Genomic DNA, 15,146 nt, shown 5'->3' with positions numbered 1-15,146 from the left:
CAGCCTAAGTGTTCAGATAAATTGCATTGTGAGCTCTTTTATGAAAACAAATGTGCTTTGACTAAGCCAGCAACCAATTACTGCATACTGAAAATAGAGAGTGCATGTTTGATTATTAGTGTAGAGCGCTTGCCTCTAATAGAGTCATATCTTGTAGGAATTATTTTAGTTACAAATGTCCTCCCGACAATATTAGAATACTTAAATGAAAGGCTTATGAGTGAAAATCCTTTACTTGTTGTGCTTCAGTCCCTCATCGGCTCTGTGAGTTCATAGCTTCTCTAATTTCTCTAATTGAGTCTCTCTGGATGACACACATTATGGAATACTGTGGATTCCAGCGGAGCCCTTCAACCTGTGCCATCAGGAGTTCTTTTGTTGCCATGGTTATATTTCACAGCGAATCACAGGCTCAGAAAGCACATACAATAGATTTATGTTAGGTAAATAATGGGAACTTGTGCTGAAATGGTTGCAGTGTTCTACAAAATTCTGAAATTTGCAGTATGTTTGTACATGATGTATATAATTTTTAAAAACAGATTAAGCTGAAAATCTCACATATCACTTTGTGTGGAACACAGAAGGAGAAATGTACTCTTCAAAAAGGATGCAAAAACACCACAGAAGTGTCAACTGTATTTCTGATGTGCACACTCTGGATGAGAAACTGACTCAAATATAAGTTATACATTCTTCAAACTTTTCTTTTTGTGATCGACGGAAGAGAAAAAGTCATATGGGCTTTGAACAAGAGATGAGGATGGGTAAATATGTTTTTGTTCTCTATTTCTTTTTGAGACTCTCAAGCCCTCTACAGCTTGTCAGTATATCCACAGCAGGAATTGTTGACTAACCCATAGACCTGCTTAAAATTATTTACCTTCAGACTCCAGCATCCAGATGTCTTGTGCCTTAAGGAAGCATTTATATTCAGGAATGTCTTCCTGTTCTCAATCTTTGCTGTTCTTTCTGCAATGAAGTGTTTTTAAAGCCACTAGGAGTTTGAAAAATAACCGTATGCATTCACCACATGTCATCTGTGGGCTTACGCCAAAGGCCCTTGTGTCGTGAGCGGCTGTTTTTCTGCAATAAAACAAACGGTGTTGTGTAAATGTATGCATCCTTTCTGACATGTTATTAATCATTGTCGAGTGGAGTGGCTTTCCATGGTGATTGTTGCAGCTCTTTCATTGCATAGTTGTCAAAGAAGTTTGCAGCTTATTCAGTTTTATCATTTTTTTAAAATGTTTTTCAGGACTGATCACCACCACATCAAGGAAACTGGACAGAGAGCAACAAGCAGAGCACTTCTTAGAGGTACTGAATTCTTCTTTAGAGGGGTAATTTAAACAAGAAAAGAAAAACTGCCATTATTAATGATGCTTTCCATTTGAACTTCAGTTTGGGACATTCCATCTTGATATCACCATTTTAATATATTCTAAAATGTAATTTACTCCTGTGATGGCGAAGCGGATTAGCAGTGTTCAGTGTCACATGATGTTTCAGAAATCATTCTAATATGCTGGTTTGGAGCTTAAGAATTATTTCTTATTATTATCAATGATGAAAACAGTTAATATACTATATTTGCATTTTGCTTTCAAGCTTAAAAAAAGACTTAACGTTCTTATCAAAGGACAACCTACATTACATGTTAAGAAGGATGACGTTAAACAGTGTATTTGAATGTGAACATGAAATTGAATGGAGGGAAAATTTATAGGGAGAAATTACTTCAGTTATTTCCTGAGTAATATTGTGAGACTTGGAATATTTAGAGTTGTATACATACTAGGGGTGGGTGATATGACCAAAATCTTATATCACAATATGAGTAATTTTATTTCATGGTTCTGATACATGTATATATCACAATAGTTGTTTTTGCTTTAAATAAGGTCTTTATGATTTTTGATCCAATAGAAATGTTATAATTCTTGCCACCAGTATCAATATATAAATATATATAAAAAAACTAATACTTATATAAATAAAAAAATATATAAAATAAAAAAACTCACGCTCAGTAAAAACAAGTAAACAATCCATGATTCAATAAGAATAAGAAACAAATTATTAGCAATAGGACAAGAAAAAAAAAAACAAATAAATAAGAAATGGTACATAACATACATTGTAAAAAAAATAATCAAATGTATAAAAACTGCATATTCTACACTGCGTAAATTGCTAATTTCTTCTTATTAAAGTTACAAAAGAGATTTGGTCAAGAGCAGTGAGAGATTTTCTCTCTTTTGTTGTTTGATTAACATGACAGACAGCAGGAATATTAGACTGCTGTTACTTTAAGAGCTGCCCAGATCCAATATTTTTTTACAGATGTGTTTTCTTTCTCAGTTGTTTGCTGTCACTTAAGACCTAAATTACTGTTTTATAAAGATACTTGCAAATAATTCTTTTTTTTTGTGACACATACAGTATAAGTGTGTGTATTTAACCATTCAAGGCCTATAAAGAGGCAAAAAAAAAACAAACAAAAAAAAAACAACTCCGGTTCAATATCACTGTAAAAAAAAATATGCCTCTCCAACATAAAAATGTCTAGTGACCCGTTGCACCTAAAATTTTTAGTTGGCCCAATTTAAGTTGCGGAAACCAACATTTTTGTGTTGTGCTGACTACCCCTGCATGTAGACTGAACTTGAAATAGAATGTTGTGTCAATTAAATATTTTCTGTTGACTAAACATAGCTTGTTGGGCCAACAAGCGGACTCAAATTGAAATAAAACTGTATTAAATATTTAATCTTGGTCAAAATACTTTATTTTTCATTATTTCAAATAAATTACACACAATGCTTTGATAAAAAAAACATTTTATGTATTTATTTAAATACATATGAATTTGCCTGTTAGGCTCAAGTAAAATATTACACAAGTATTCAACCAGTGCCGAAACAAACATCATGAGGGCATTTGTGAAGTCTCCCAGATTGTCCATGACAACTCCTCCTCCAGTACTACAGCCACATTGACCACTGTGGGATATGGTCCTGAGTTGGTAGAACTGTCAGTCACTTCCAGGATCCCCATTTAATGGCCTTTGTGTGTGGCCCCAGTGCCTCAGTATCCTGTGAAACACAATAAATGTCTTTTAGTGTCAGACTGAAAGCATAATGTCTTATGCAATCACTACTGCATCACAAACAGTAATACCATAAAAAAAAAGATATTCAAATTAATTACCTTAATAGTCTTTGAAATTGAAGCTGGCTCTCTCAAGTACAGGGGAAGACCACGAAGAACAGCAGACCTTCAATGAGTAGTTAGATCTGTGGTCTGCCAAAAAGACCATCAATAAGACATTATTAAGTCACTTAATTAAAGGGTTTACACATATACTCTACCAACAGTTTAGGATCACCTACTCTTTTCACCATTGGGCGTCATTTCAACCAACTTCATGAAATAGTTTCCTGAAATACAATCAAGATTACAATCTGAGGGGGATAATCAGCTAACAAGTGCAGCAAGTCTACAGATGCCTTAAAGAGATACTCCACCGAAAAAAAAGTTCTGTCATCATATACTCACCCTCATGTTGTTTCAAACCTGTATGAATTTCTTTCTTCTGCTTAACAGAAAGGAAGATACTTAGAAGAATGTCAGTAGGGTATCCCTTTAAGACTGTTTGAATAACATACCCAGAGTCTACTTAGGTTAGATACTGAGAGTGGTTTTCTAACAGTCCTAAAATAGATCTCAAACATGCTGTGTGCACGATGGCTGTTTTTTGTTCAGTCATATTGACCAAAAGCATGTCAGGTGACTTTCACGAGGCTGATCAAGATTAACCAATGGTGAAATGAGTTAATTCTGCACAGTATGTAGGTGCTGGTCAAACGGAGCTATATGAAAAACAGCTTAATACTACACCAAAATATTTCTCTCTAATGCATACATGTTGATCTCAAGGTCTTAATCGGGGAAGTTGACTGCTTTGCCCATTTTTGTTATCCATACCAATTGAAACAATAAAATAGCACCATAATCAAAATCTCAACCAAGGTTCCATGTACACTCCATGTAAATAAGATAACGTAAACAATACGTGTGACATCCCACAAGCAAAAAAAAAATAAGCCATCATCTCTGAACGCCATTTATGGCATACATTATATCATGTATTTGTGGGATTTGTACTTGAATTGTAGATCATCAACATCAAGTATACATGGAAAATTAAAATGTTGAGTTTTGCAGTTAAGTTTTTGTGGAGCAGTGAGCTGTTGGCAGTTTCTTCTCTTAAACAGGTATCAGTAAATTATGTTACACTGTTTAACACTGTTATATTTTATTATTTATTATTTTATTACAATTATCATATATATCATAAGCCAAAATGTAAATGGAATTTGAAAATATTGACCATTAAAAATATTAAACGGAAACATGTAACCGTTTGGAAAACTGATAATGTTAAACAGCTTACAAATCTGATAACATTAGCAGCTATTAATTTTCGTGTTAGCACAACTCTTTATTTATTTATTTATATCAGACTGAAATGTTATTTCACTCTTGCAAATTTAGGCTTTGTGCAAAGTACTAGCTGCTAACACTAAGGCACATGTGCTTTGAATGCCAACTAACTGTTAGAACTAACGTTAGCCTAAATTATCAGTCACTCTGTGATAGCAAAAGCACAAGTTGTAAAGACTAGCTGTCTGTTACAGGCAATTATCATACATATCATAAGCCAAAATGTAAATGGAATTTGAAAATATTGACCATTATAAATATTAAACGGGAACATGTCATGCTTAATAACCGTTAGGGTCGACTTTAAATCACATGCCAGTTGGAAAGGAATGCTAAGCTTTATGAGTTAAACATGTTATTTTCCAGCACTGCTAATCACTGTAGGTACTCACAATAAAGCTATTTCAAACTTTGTTGATAGACAATCGATATATTCTTAACCTAAATTTGCTCATTAACTCTCAGCACAAAGTACTCACCAGTGCAATGTCGTGACTCCAGCCTGCTGCAGTGCTGCCTGGTAGAACTCCTTTGCGCATGCTCAGACGATTGACGCTGTTCTCTCTTGCTCGGCCAACATAATATTTTTTGTGCAACGTTAAAAGTTTTCTCAACATAATTATTTATTTTCTCTTGATGAACATTTTGTAGTACAATCATGGAAATCATGCAATCATTGACCAAACATATTTTTCTTTTTTGACACAACCATTATGTTGAGCCAACATGTATTTCCTCATTTGTACAACTTTTTGCATCAGTAATTTTTTACAGTGATACCATGCTCTATGTCTTCATGTGAGTATCCATTAACTTTCATTGTATGGAAAAGAAGGGCATGTACATTCTATATAATTCCTATTTTTTATTAAATAAAAAAAATGACATGAATGCAAGTAAATAGTTCCAGATTTTATTTTTGGGTGAACTATCCCTTTAAGTATACATCAAATACATTGATTCATCGATTCTCAAGGGCAGTTTTGTTAGTTCATAAAATAAAGTTATGTAATAGTCATAAGTGACAAAACTATGATGTAACTGCTGTACAAAGCAGCCTAAAATGATTACCGATCAACAGCCTCAAGAATTTTATTGACTATCATCATACACACACTGACTTATTAATTGATCTGTTTTAGGAACACATTCGTCTGTCCAATGAAATAGCGAGATGCTACCAGTAACCTATTGAATTTATTTGAATATAAGGAGAATCAGTTGTAGTATCTATGGTGAGGAATTGATTTACACATATAAAGGTAACAGTGTTTCCATGTGCTTTTTTATTTCTAATGATGAAATCTTATAATGAGGTGAAGTACAGCAAATGACTTGTCTACATTTGCATTATGAGTGACAGATAGGATAAAGCCAGTGCTTATTGACCAAGGACTCTTATTTAACACCAAAACACGTGCAGATGTGCAAATTTTCATACAGTCTGGTGAGCAGCTCTTAAATTACTGATCAGTCAATGAGGGCAGTACAGTAGCATTGATCAATGGGATGGGTGTGGCTCCCCGTGATCCCTGCTCTACATGGACCGAGCGGAATGAGGGCCATTGATTTTTGTGTTCGGTAAATGATGATTCACTCTGCGGCAGGCTTCAAGTTCCAAAGTTCATATCATACATCTAGTGCCTCAAGGTGCCTGCTTTGACAGCCACCCAGGCATCAGCGTCTCCAGCGTGTGGTGCTGACGGCGGATGGTGGTCATTAAAGATTTAGTTCGTAGAAGCTTTCATGAGACGCTGCTTCTGACTTTTGCAGTGGTGTAATATACCCCCGGCCCCAATTTTGTGGCCACTGTCTGATCTCCAGTGGAGCTCTATGAAGAAGAGTGATATCAGTTGGCTCATTGTGTTGTTTTCTGAAGAAGTTGTATTGATGTATTTTTCTATTCATTTATTTTAAATAGAGGGTGAGTAGGGACTGGTTTGTTTATCAGTATTTTAGTCTTTTTATTTATCTGGAGAACAGAGAGAGAGTGATGAAGAGTTGCTGTAAAGTTGCTAAGGTGTGTGAATGGTTTTTGGCTCATTGTTGTCAAGTCACAAGTCAAAAGAAGCCATCCTCAAGGCCCTAGATATGGCTGGAGTCACTCTTTTGATGTAGATCTGAGGTTATAATGTCTGCTTGCCAGAAATCTGGTTTGTTGCTTAACTTGAGCTTTCAGTACAAATGACATGGGATGAGATACAAGATTTAAAGAACAAAAGTAAAATATACTCTAAAATGTTATGACAAAGTATATTGTTTTGATTGGATAAAATGAATTAAATATTAATTAAAATTAATATATGCAAATCAAATACTAGTTTATAAGTTTTGGGATGGTCTTTTTTAATGCTTACCAAGACTGCATTCATTTTATTAAAAAATATAGGACAACAGTATTGCGAAATATTACTATTACTTAAGATAAATTTAACTAATCTTTGCTGAAGAAAAATATAATTGATATCAAATAAAAATCTTACTAACCTGAAATATATATATATATATATATATATATATATATATATTAGTATACATATATTATACATATAAGTCATGAAGACATGAGTGAAAAGATATGTACATGATTGCATGAATGAAGGTATGAAGAGACAACATGGAAATGTTAAAACTCCATTTGCAGCTTCCTTGACCTGTTAATATTGAAGATTTGCACTGAAATGAAAATGCACTGCTTACTTTATCTTCTGAAGATTTTTCACCATCATTTTTTCTATATGTGTTTATCTAGGTTACAGTTATGGATGGAGGAGGGATCTTCAGGCAGTCCACTGTCTGGGTGATAGTGCATGTTCAAGATGAGAATGACAATACACCAGAATTCAAAGAGTCTGTGTACCGCATCAGCCTTCCGGAGCGGGACCGTAACAAACGTGGTGATCCAGTCTACAGAGTCTTCGCTTACGATCGAGATGAAGGCTCCAATGCAGATCTCACGTACAGCATCGTGGATGGAAATGACGATGGCAAATTTGTAATTGATGCCAAGACAGCCATGGTGTCTTCCAGGAAGATGGTCACAGCTGGTGGCTATGATATGCTCACAGTAAAGTATCATACATATGGGCACTTCAGTGGATATTAAAGAAAGTTTTTCTTTATTACAGCATAATGTTTTCAGTCTTAATATTTACTTCATTTTTTCTCAGATAAAAGCCATTGACAATGGGACCCCTCAGAAGTGGTCGACCGCCCGTTTGCATGTTGAATGGATTCGGAAGCCCGTGCCTTCGCAACTAGCCTTGCGATTTACAGCAGCCGTTTACAACTTCACAGTGGCAGAAAACGCCAAAGTGTATGAGTCCGTTGGAGAGGTCTCTGTTTGGCAGAGAGAAACTCCTTTATGGTTCGACATCATTGGTGAGCATCATCATTAATGCAGCAGTTCCAGTCATAAATTAAGTCAGGATGCAAACTTTAATGTCCCTGATATTACTGATGTTACTGTCTGCTTTGGATGATTAATTTGTGTTGTAGCATTCCTCAGTTACTTCGGATAAAACCGTGCGGATAAATGAGTAAATGTAAATGTAATTTAAAGGAGTGGATATCTGTGGTAAACTATTCTGACAATGATTTACTCCATTTGCTTGTTGCTTACAGCTCTACTACATATTTATAATTTGCACCTGTACTTTCTACTCAACAGAAGATGCACAGATGCTTAAGTTAGTCAACTGCAAAGAGGGTATTTTTGATTAACCCCCCTCAGTATTTAGGATTCGCTGAGCTTTGCAGATGTTGTCCCGCATGTTGGAATTGCTTGTGTAAAGTTTAGTTGCAAAACTCCTGAATGAATTAGCATTTAAAAGCTAGTTGTTTTTGAATTTGTTTAACTGAACATGAGCTTTTGACTTCAATGTCAGTTTTCTGTTTTCTTTTTCTCTCTTTTCATCTGTATCTGTTTCTGAGAAGGTGGAAGAATGTCCCGGGAGATGTTTTATATCCCACAGAGCTCCTGTGGTGGAAACTGTTCATCTGACAGTGGTAGGCTAACTGTCAGTATTTTGTAGTTATTTTCCTAAATGGAAAAAAATTGGCTGGTTTATCTGATACGTTTAGATACTCGCTTTAAAAACTCCATTTGCTGGAGGGCAAACGTGAAGCGCTCAATCCTGTAAACACTTTCAGTGCTGAGATACCTTCCAGGCTTAGGGTCTTCTGATCTCACTTAAGTGCAGTGGAAATTGAGTGGAATTGGAACAGATGCATGCAATGCATACTAAAGATGCTCAGAAAGTTTGCCCTTATCCGTCAGAATGAACCTGAATTAATGATTTGAGAATCTGCCGTGAAGAGGCCTGAACTTGACACAGATGTTTGTGGGAGTCGAAGATAAGAGACCCGAGGCTGATGGGAAAGATCCCAACATAAAGCGGTTGATGTTTCGAAAGCTGTGAAACTTTGATGAATCACTGTGAAACATAAAAAATGTATTACTCACAGACGTGCCAAACTGCATGACAGTTCGATTGGTAGAGTGTTTACCTTGATTCTTTTCTGCTAAACATTTAGCCTACGTCTTCGTTGGATTTGTAAGTGCATTCAAAGCATTTTCTATCACTTCTCATCTTTTATTTCATGCTAACTGTGATTTTTTTTGGTGTAATAGGTAACTACGATGGTCCATTTGATATTCAGAGACGCATGGGGACCATATTAATAGCCAGACCTCTAGATGCTGAGATACAGTCACTATACAATATGACGGTACAGGTGACAGATGGGAAAAACACAGCTAGTACACAGGTAGGTGTATTCGTATGCAGACCTCTTGGAAACTTTTCCTAACAGATGTTACAAGTCTGCTAACTTTGCCAGAAACACAAATATTCCTGGCAGATGTGGTTGAAATATCCAAGAGAGAGACGTCTATAGGATTTTAAGCAGCGTGCCATCTTTTATCTAATTTTATCAATAGAAGTTTGCTGTGTGAAAGAGATATCTTTATAATATTCACTGAAAATGTCTTCAGATATGCCAGGGGCTGCTGAGTATTAAAGTGTCCCAGAAACCTACATTGAATTGTCACTCTAGCATGTGCATTTTCTGTTTCTTATTTAAGCTGTTTTGACATAAGAGCCTATTGCAACAGTGTAGGTTACTCATGTATTTGTTTAACTAAGATTGAATGTCTCTGTGAAAAGCTAAAAATGACTCAGTCTGCTGTATCTACAGATTTACATAAAAGTTTTGGACAGCAATGACAACAGTCCCATTTTCTCTGAGCGTACATATGAAGTCTCTGTGTCTGAGGATACGCCAGCCGACACTGAGATCTTGCGCGTCCGGGCCAGGGACAAGGATGAAAGGGCAAAGTTGAGCTATTCTATCCATGGCAGCGTTGATCCGGCAAGCATGCGGTTGTTTAAGATCAATCCTGGTACTGGTGTCATGTACATAGCAGATCGACTGGACTATGAGATCCGCTCTCAGCACATCCTTACGGTTATGGTGAGAAACACCATACATTTATAAATAACTAAAAATATATTAAAATGTTCACAAATTATTTTTTATATGGCTCAAAATTATAAGCTTTATATTTGTTTCCAGATATTTTGATCAGTGTGGACTCTTGAACTCCACTGTAATTTTACTGTATGATATGATATGATATGATATGTACTTTTACTGTATGATATGATAATCATAAATATAGCCCAGCATACCAGATTTTAAGTTTTAACAATTTACATTTTTAACTGTTCCTTTCTGTCTGCTGTCTCTTTTTTTTGTTTTACTTTTTCCTCTTTTTACTTGTTTCCTCACAAATCTTTTCCATGCAAAATCTTAGTTTTTCTCCTCAGGTCTGTTGCCCTGTCTCTCCTCCTCTTTTTTAGGTGAAAGATCAAGAATTTCCCTATTATAGAGACCTGGCACGGATTATTGTGACCTTGGAGGATGCCAATGACCAGCCTCCTTTTTTTACTCGCACTATTTATGAGAGTACAGTGTTTGAGTCTTCTCCTCCAGGAACGTCAGCTTTGCAGGTAGTCGCTCTAGACAGAGACTCAGGGAGAAACGGGGAGATAGTTTACTCAATTGTTTCAGGTAAACATCATGTTCTCATCTCTTGAATTTATTACACTCCCTGATAATATTTCCATTGTTCAGCTGTTTTGTGTAAAACTGATTGTCTGTTCCACAGAGTGTGATGCATTAGCTCATTCTTTTAACCTGTCATGAATCTTAAGATTTATCTTTGATGTATCCTTTACCCGACATGCACTTTTCATCATGAACTGACAGACACATCTCATTTTTTCACAGGAAACACTGGTGGCATATTTGGAGTAGATCCATTATCTGGTTTAATTTCAGTAGCCAGAGAGCTGGACCTTACAACTGTGGGTTTTTATACCCTTACTGTGATAGCCACCGATGGAGGTACTCCGGCATTAAGTAGCACAACTACAGCTAAGATCGCCATATCTCTGTCTGATTTCTCCAGTCCAAAGTTTGCCCAGCAGGAATACCAGGCTGAGATCACAGAGAATGTGGCTATTGGGACTTTTGTCATATTGGTCTGTGCAATTAGCCAAACCACACTGATTTATGACATTATACAAGGAAATGATCAAAGGAGGTTTAAAATAAACCGTTACACAGGTGTCATCACAACACAAAGGAATTTTGACTTTGAGATGACCTCGTCATATACGCTAGTGATCCAGGCTGTAAACATGGCTGGGATTGCCTCCAGTGTCACTGTCTGCATCCAAGTGGTTGATGAAAATGATAATCCTCCAGTTTTTCAGGAGCTCACATATACAGGGACCGTCAGTGAGGCAGCCCCCATCAATAGTGTGGTGATAAGTGAGGATGGAAAGCCCCTGGTAATTGAAGCCACAGATGCTGACAAGAATCACAATGCCCTCCTGGTCTTCCAGATTGTGGAGGACACAGCTAAATTGTTCTTTACTGTGGACTCAGGAACAGGCTCCGTCAGAACTATAGCTAAACTGGACTATGAAAAATTCAGTGCTTTTTATTTTTCTGTTAATGTGAGAGACAGTGGCAGGCCTCAGCTAACAGCAGAGAAGCCAGCCAAGGTCCTAATCAGGGTTGTGAACATCAATGACTCTCCCCCTCAGTTCTCACAAGAAGCTTATGACACCGTTTTGCTTCTTCCAACGTACGTTGGGGTTGAGGTTCTGAGAGTAGAAGCCACTGATCCAGACATGACCACTGATCTGATGTATTCCTTGGCTGATAGCAACTTGGAGCACTTTGAAATGGATTCATCAGCAGGCATACTTACAGTCAAAAACAATAAACTCTCCAAAGACCGTTATCGTTTCAGTGTCAAGGTGTCAGATGGGCGGTACTTTTGCACAGCACTGGTGACTGTGTTAGTAAAAGAGGTAATGGACAGTGGCCTCCTCTTCAGTCAAACCACATACTCCTCTTCTGTACTGGAGAACAGTGTGAACATTACCACCGTGAGCATTGTAAATGCTGTAGGAAACCGCTTAAATGAACCACTAAAGTACACGCTTTTGAATGCAGGGACACGCTTTACAATTCGTCCCACATCAGGAGTCATTCAAACCACAGGAGTCCCTTTCGATCGAGAACAACAGGAACTGTATGAGCTGGTGGTTGAGGCGAGTAGAGAATACGACCAGCTGCGAGTTGCTAGAGTAACCATCAGAGTAGAAGTTGAGGATGTTAACGACAATGCCCCTGAGTTTCTAGGCCTTCCATATTATGCGGCTGTGCAGGTTGATGCAGAACCTGGCTCATCCGTCTTCCAGGTGTCTGCGACAGATTTGGACAAAGGGATAAATGGAGCTATATATTACGAGCTTAAGGAAGACCATCCACATTTTGAGATAAATAAGCTCACTGGGGAGCTTAGTCTTAAAAGGGCCTTTGATGCAGACTTGTCCAATGTTGAATATCCACTGGTTGTCCTTGCACGTGATGCAGGCTACCCTTCCCTCTTCACTGTTGTCGAGCTTCCAGTTACAGTTGTGAATAGGGCCATGCCTGTTTTTGACAAGTCATTTTATGGCATATCAGTTAGAGAGGATATTGCAGTGTCAACTCCCATATTATGCATAAATGCCACCAGCCCAGAGGGCCAAAACATTATGTATACTATTGTAGAAGGGGATCCTTCTTTCCAATTTGACATTGGCTTTGATAATGGTATGATTAGTGTCATATATCCTTTAGACTATGAAACCACTCCCTACTACAGGCTAACCATCAGGTCTACAGACACTCTCACTGGAGCCAGATCTGAAGTAGATGTGGATATAGTTGTAGTGGATGTAAATGACAATGCCCCTGCATTTCGTAATGCATCATACACCACCACTTTGCCAGAAAACTCAATGATCGGGTATAGCGTGATACAGCTTTGGGCGACCGACAAGGATTCTGAAAGAAACAGTGTGATTAGCTATCAAATCCTCTCTGATGGATTTAACAGCACAGACTACTTCCACATTGACAGCACTAGTGGACTCGTGTTAACAACACGTCTTCTGGACTATGAACTTACACAGAGCTTTAGCTTTATCGTTAGGGCAACAGACAACGGTTTCCCATTACAGAGCAGTGAGGTCACGGTCACCGTCTTAGTGAGTGATGTGAATGACAACCCACCATCCTTCAGCCAGCCACTTTACGAAGCTTTTGTGAGTGAACTGGCTCCCAGAGGGCACATTGTGACATGTGTCCAGGCTTCTGATGCAGACAGCTCAGATGCCGAGAGTTTGAGGTACAGCATACTCTCTGGAGATGAAAAAATGAACTTTATAATAGACTCTCAGACAGGTGTCATTTACTTGTCCAGTCAGCGCAGACAAGGGATGCAGCCAGCATACAACCTCAATGTGTCTGTATCAGATGGGGTCTTCACCAACACTGCACAGGTGAACATTCGAGTCATGGGGGCCAATCTTTACAGCCCTGTCTTTAGTCAAAGGTTCTACTTGGCGGAGGTTCGTGAGAATGCCCCAGCAGGTACCAAAGTCATTCAGGTGCGTGCCACAGATGAGGACTCAGGGATGTTTGGTCAGGTCATGTATTCTTTTATCAATGACCTTGGAAAGACTCAGTTTTACATTGGAGCTGATGGCCTGATAACTACAGCTCAGAAGCTCGACAGAGAAAACCCAATAAACAGAGACATTTTGCTAACTGTTATGGCGCTCGATGGTGGGGGAAGAGCATCCTTCTGCACTGTTAGGGTAATTCTTGCTGACGAAAATGATAATGCACCACGTTTCATGGCTATGGAGTATAGAGTTAGCATAAAGGCTAATGTGCCAATGGGATCACTGGTGACTCAAATCCAGGCTCAGGACCCAGATTCTGGGGATAATGGCAGAGTTAGTTACTCGCTGTACAGTGAGGCAAGGCTTCCTCTTGTGGATGTGTTGGAGATTGAGCCTGACAGTGGTTGGATGGTCACAAAGGGAAGCATGGCACATTTAAGAGGAACAGTTCTCTCCTTTTTTGTCAAAGCTACTGATGGAGGTGTTCCAGCCAAACATTCCCTTGTGTCTGCATTTATTCATGTCTTACCACCTGATGCAAATGTGCCCTCCTTCACCCAACCCCAGTACTCCTACACTGTCCCAGAGGACACACCTGTTGGGACAGTCTTGGGATCAGTGTACTTAAGTCCTGGCCAGACAGCTTTCTTTTCTGTGGTGAATGGAGAGACTGGGGAGAGTAACCAGGGTGGGACGTTTTTAGTTGAGAGAGAAACTGGACTTCTAAGGATTGTAAACCCCCTTGATTATGAACTCATCAACATTTACCGTTTCAAAGTTGCAGCCACCATGAGACAGGCACTGGTTGAGTCCATGTCTGTAGTGGATGTAGAAGTCAAGGTGCTGGATGTGAATGACAACAAACCGTTATTCGAAACCAATGCTTATGTGGCCATGGTTATGGAAGGTATGCCTAGGGGCACACGGGTAATCCAGGTACGAGCACTTGACCCTGATTGGGGATCTAACGGACAGGTTAATTACAGCCTTGGACCAACCCTGAACCAAGAACCGGACAAAGCTAGTAGATCTAAATCTGCCCCTCGTGCCATGTTTGTTATTGACAGTAAGACTGGATGGATCACCACTCTTGATGACCTGGATCATGAGATGTGCCCATCTTACACCTTCAATGTGGTGGCATCTGATCTAGGAGAGGGTGTCTCACATTCCTCCACAGCTCTAGTGACCGTTGCAATTGCGGACGTTAATGACAACCCCCCTACCTTCGAGAGAGAGTACTACAGAGGTGCTGTGCTTGAGAGCGACCCTCTGGGAGAAGTGGTTTCAGTGCTGAGCACTCGTGACGGGGACAGCTCTGATCAGAATCGGCTTGTCAGCTTCCATATTACAGGTGCGTATTAAAGTAGGCCACTGGAGGATGATTTATGGCTCACGGAGGCTCTCCGGGAAAGATAATCACATTGAAAGGGTTTAATTTAATGAACTAAGTGTGCAAAAGCTATATGAGTAAAGAGCCATCTGCTTTATGTGTCACATTACTTTGTTTAAAGCTCATCTGGGAATGTGAACAGATTGTTAGAATTAAGCTCAGTTTATTGTTTCCAATAACTTGAGATAAAATATATATCCTCTCCAAAA

At 38.5% G+C, this 15,146-nt stretch overlaps 1 protein-coding gene and 1 long non-coding RNA gene across 2 annotated transcripts in view; one reads left to right on the top strand and one right to left on the bottom strand.

Moving 5' to 3' along the window:
* LOC127966674 (protocadherin Fat 3-like) overlaps positions 1–15,146 on the top strand; it is a 57,473-nt gene that overhangs the window by 12,701 nt on the left and 29,626 nt on the right. Inside the window, exons 4-11 of the mRNA XM_052567835.1 lie at positions 1,259–1,320; positions 7,262–7,576; positions 7,680–7,890; positions 8,446–8,517; positions 9,143–9,279; positions 9,709–9,984; positions 10,374–10,584; positions 10,804–14,898. Of these exons, the coding sequence (XP_052423795.1) occupies positions 1,259–1,320; positions 7,262–7,576; positions 7,680–7,890; positions 8,446–8,517; positions 9,143–9,279; positions 9,709–9,984; positions 10,374–10,584; positions 10,804–14,898 (5,379 nt within the window). The remainder of the gene's footprint in view (positions 1–1,258; positions 1,321–7,261; positions 7,577–7,679; positions 7,891–8,445; positions 8,518–9,142; positions 9,280–9,708; positions 9,985–10,373; positions 10,585–10,803; positions 14,899–15,146) is intronic.
* Positions 2,977–3,494, bottom strand: LOC127966675 (uncharacterized). Its single transcript, XR_008155671.1, has 3 exons — positions 3,396–3,494; positions 3,214–3,306; positions 2,977–3,098 (listed from the first exon to the last, which is right to left on the bottom strand). It is a non-coding gene; the product is annotated as an uncharacterized LOC127966675 (long non-coding RNA).

Source organism: Carassius gibelio, chromosome B10, assembly GCF_023724105.1.
Source record: "Carassius gibelio isolate Cgi1373 ecotype wild population from Czech Republic chromosome B10, carGib1.2-hapl.c, whole genome shotgun sequence".
NCBI lineage: Eukaryota > Metazoa > Chordata > Actinopteri > Cypriniformes > Cyprinidae > Carassius > Carassius gibelio.
This window is presented reverse-complemented; position numbering and strand designations above follow the sequence as displayed.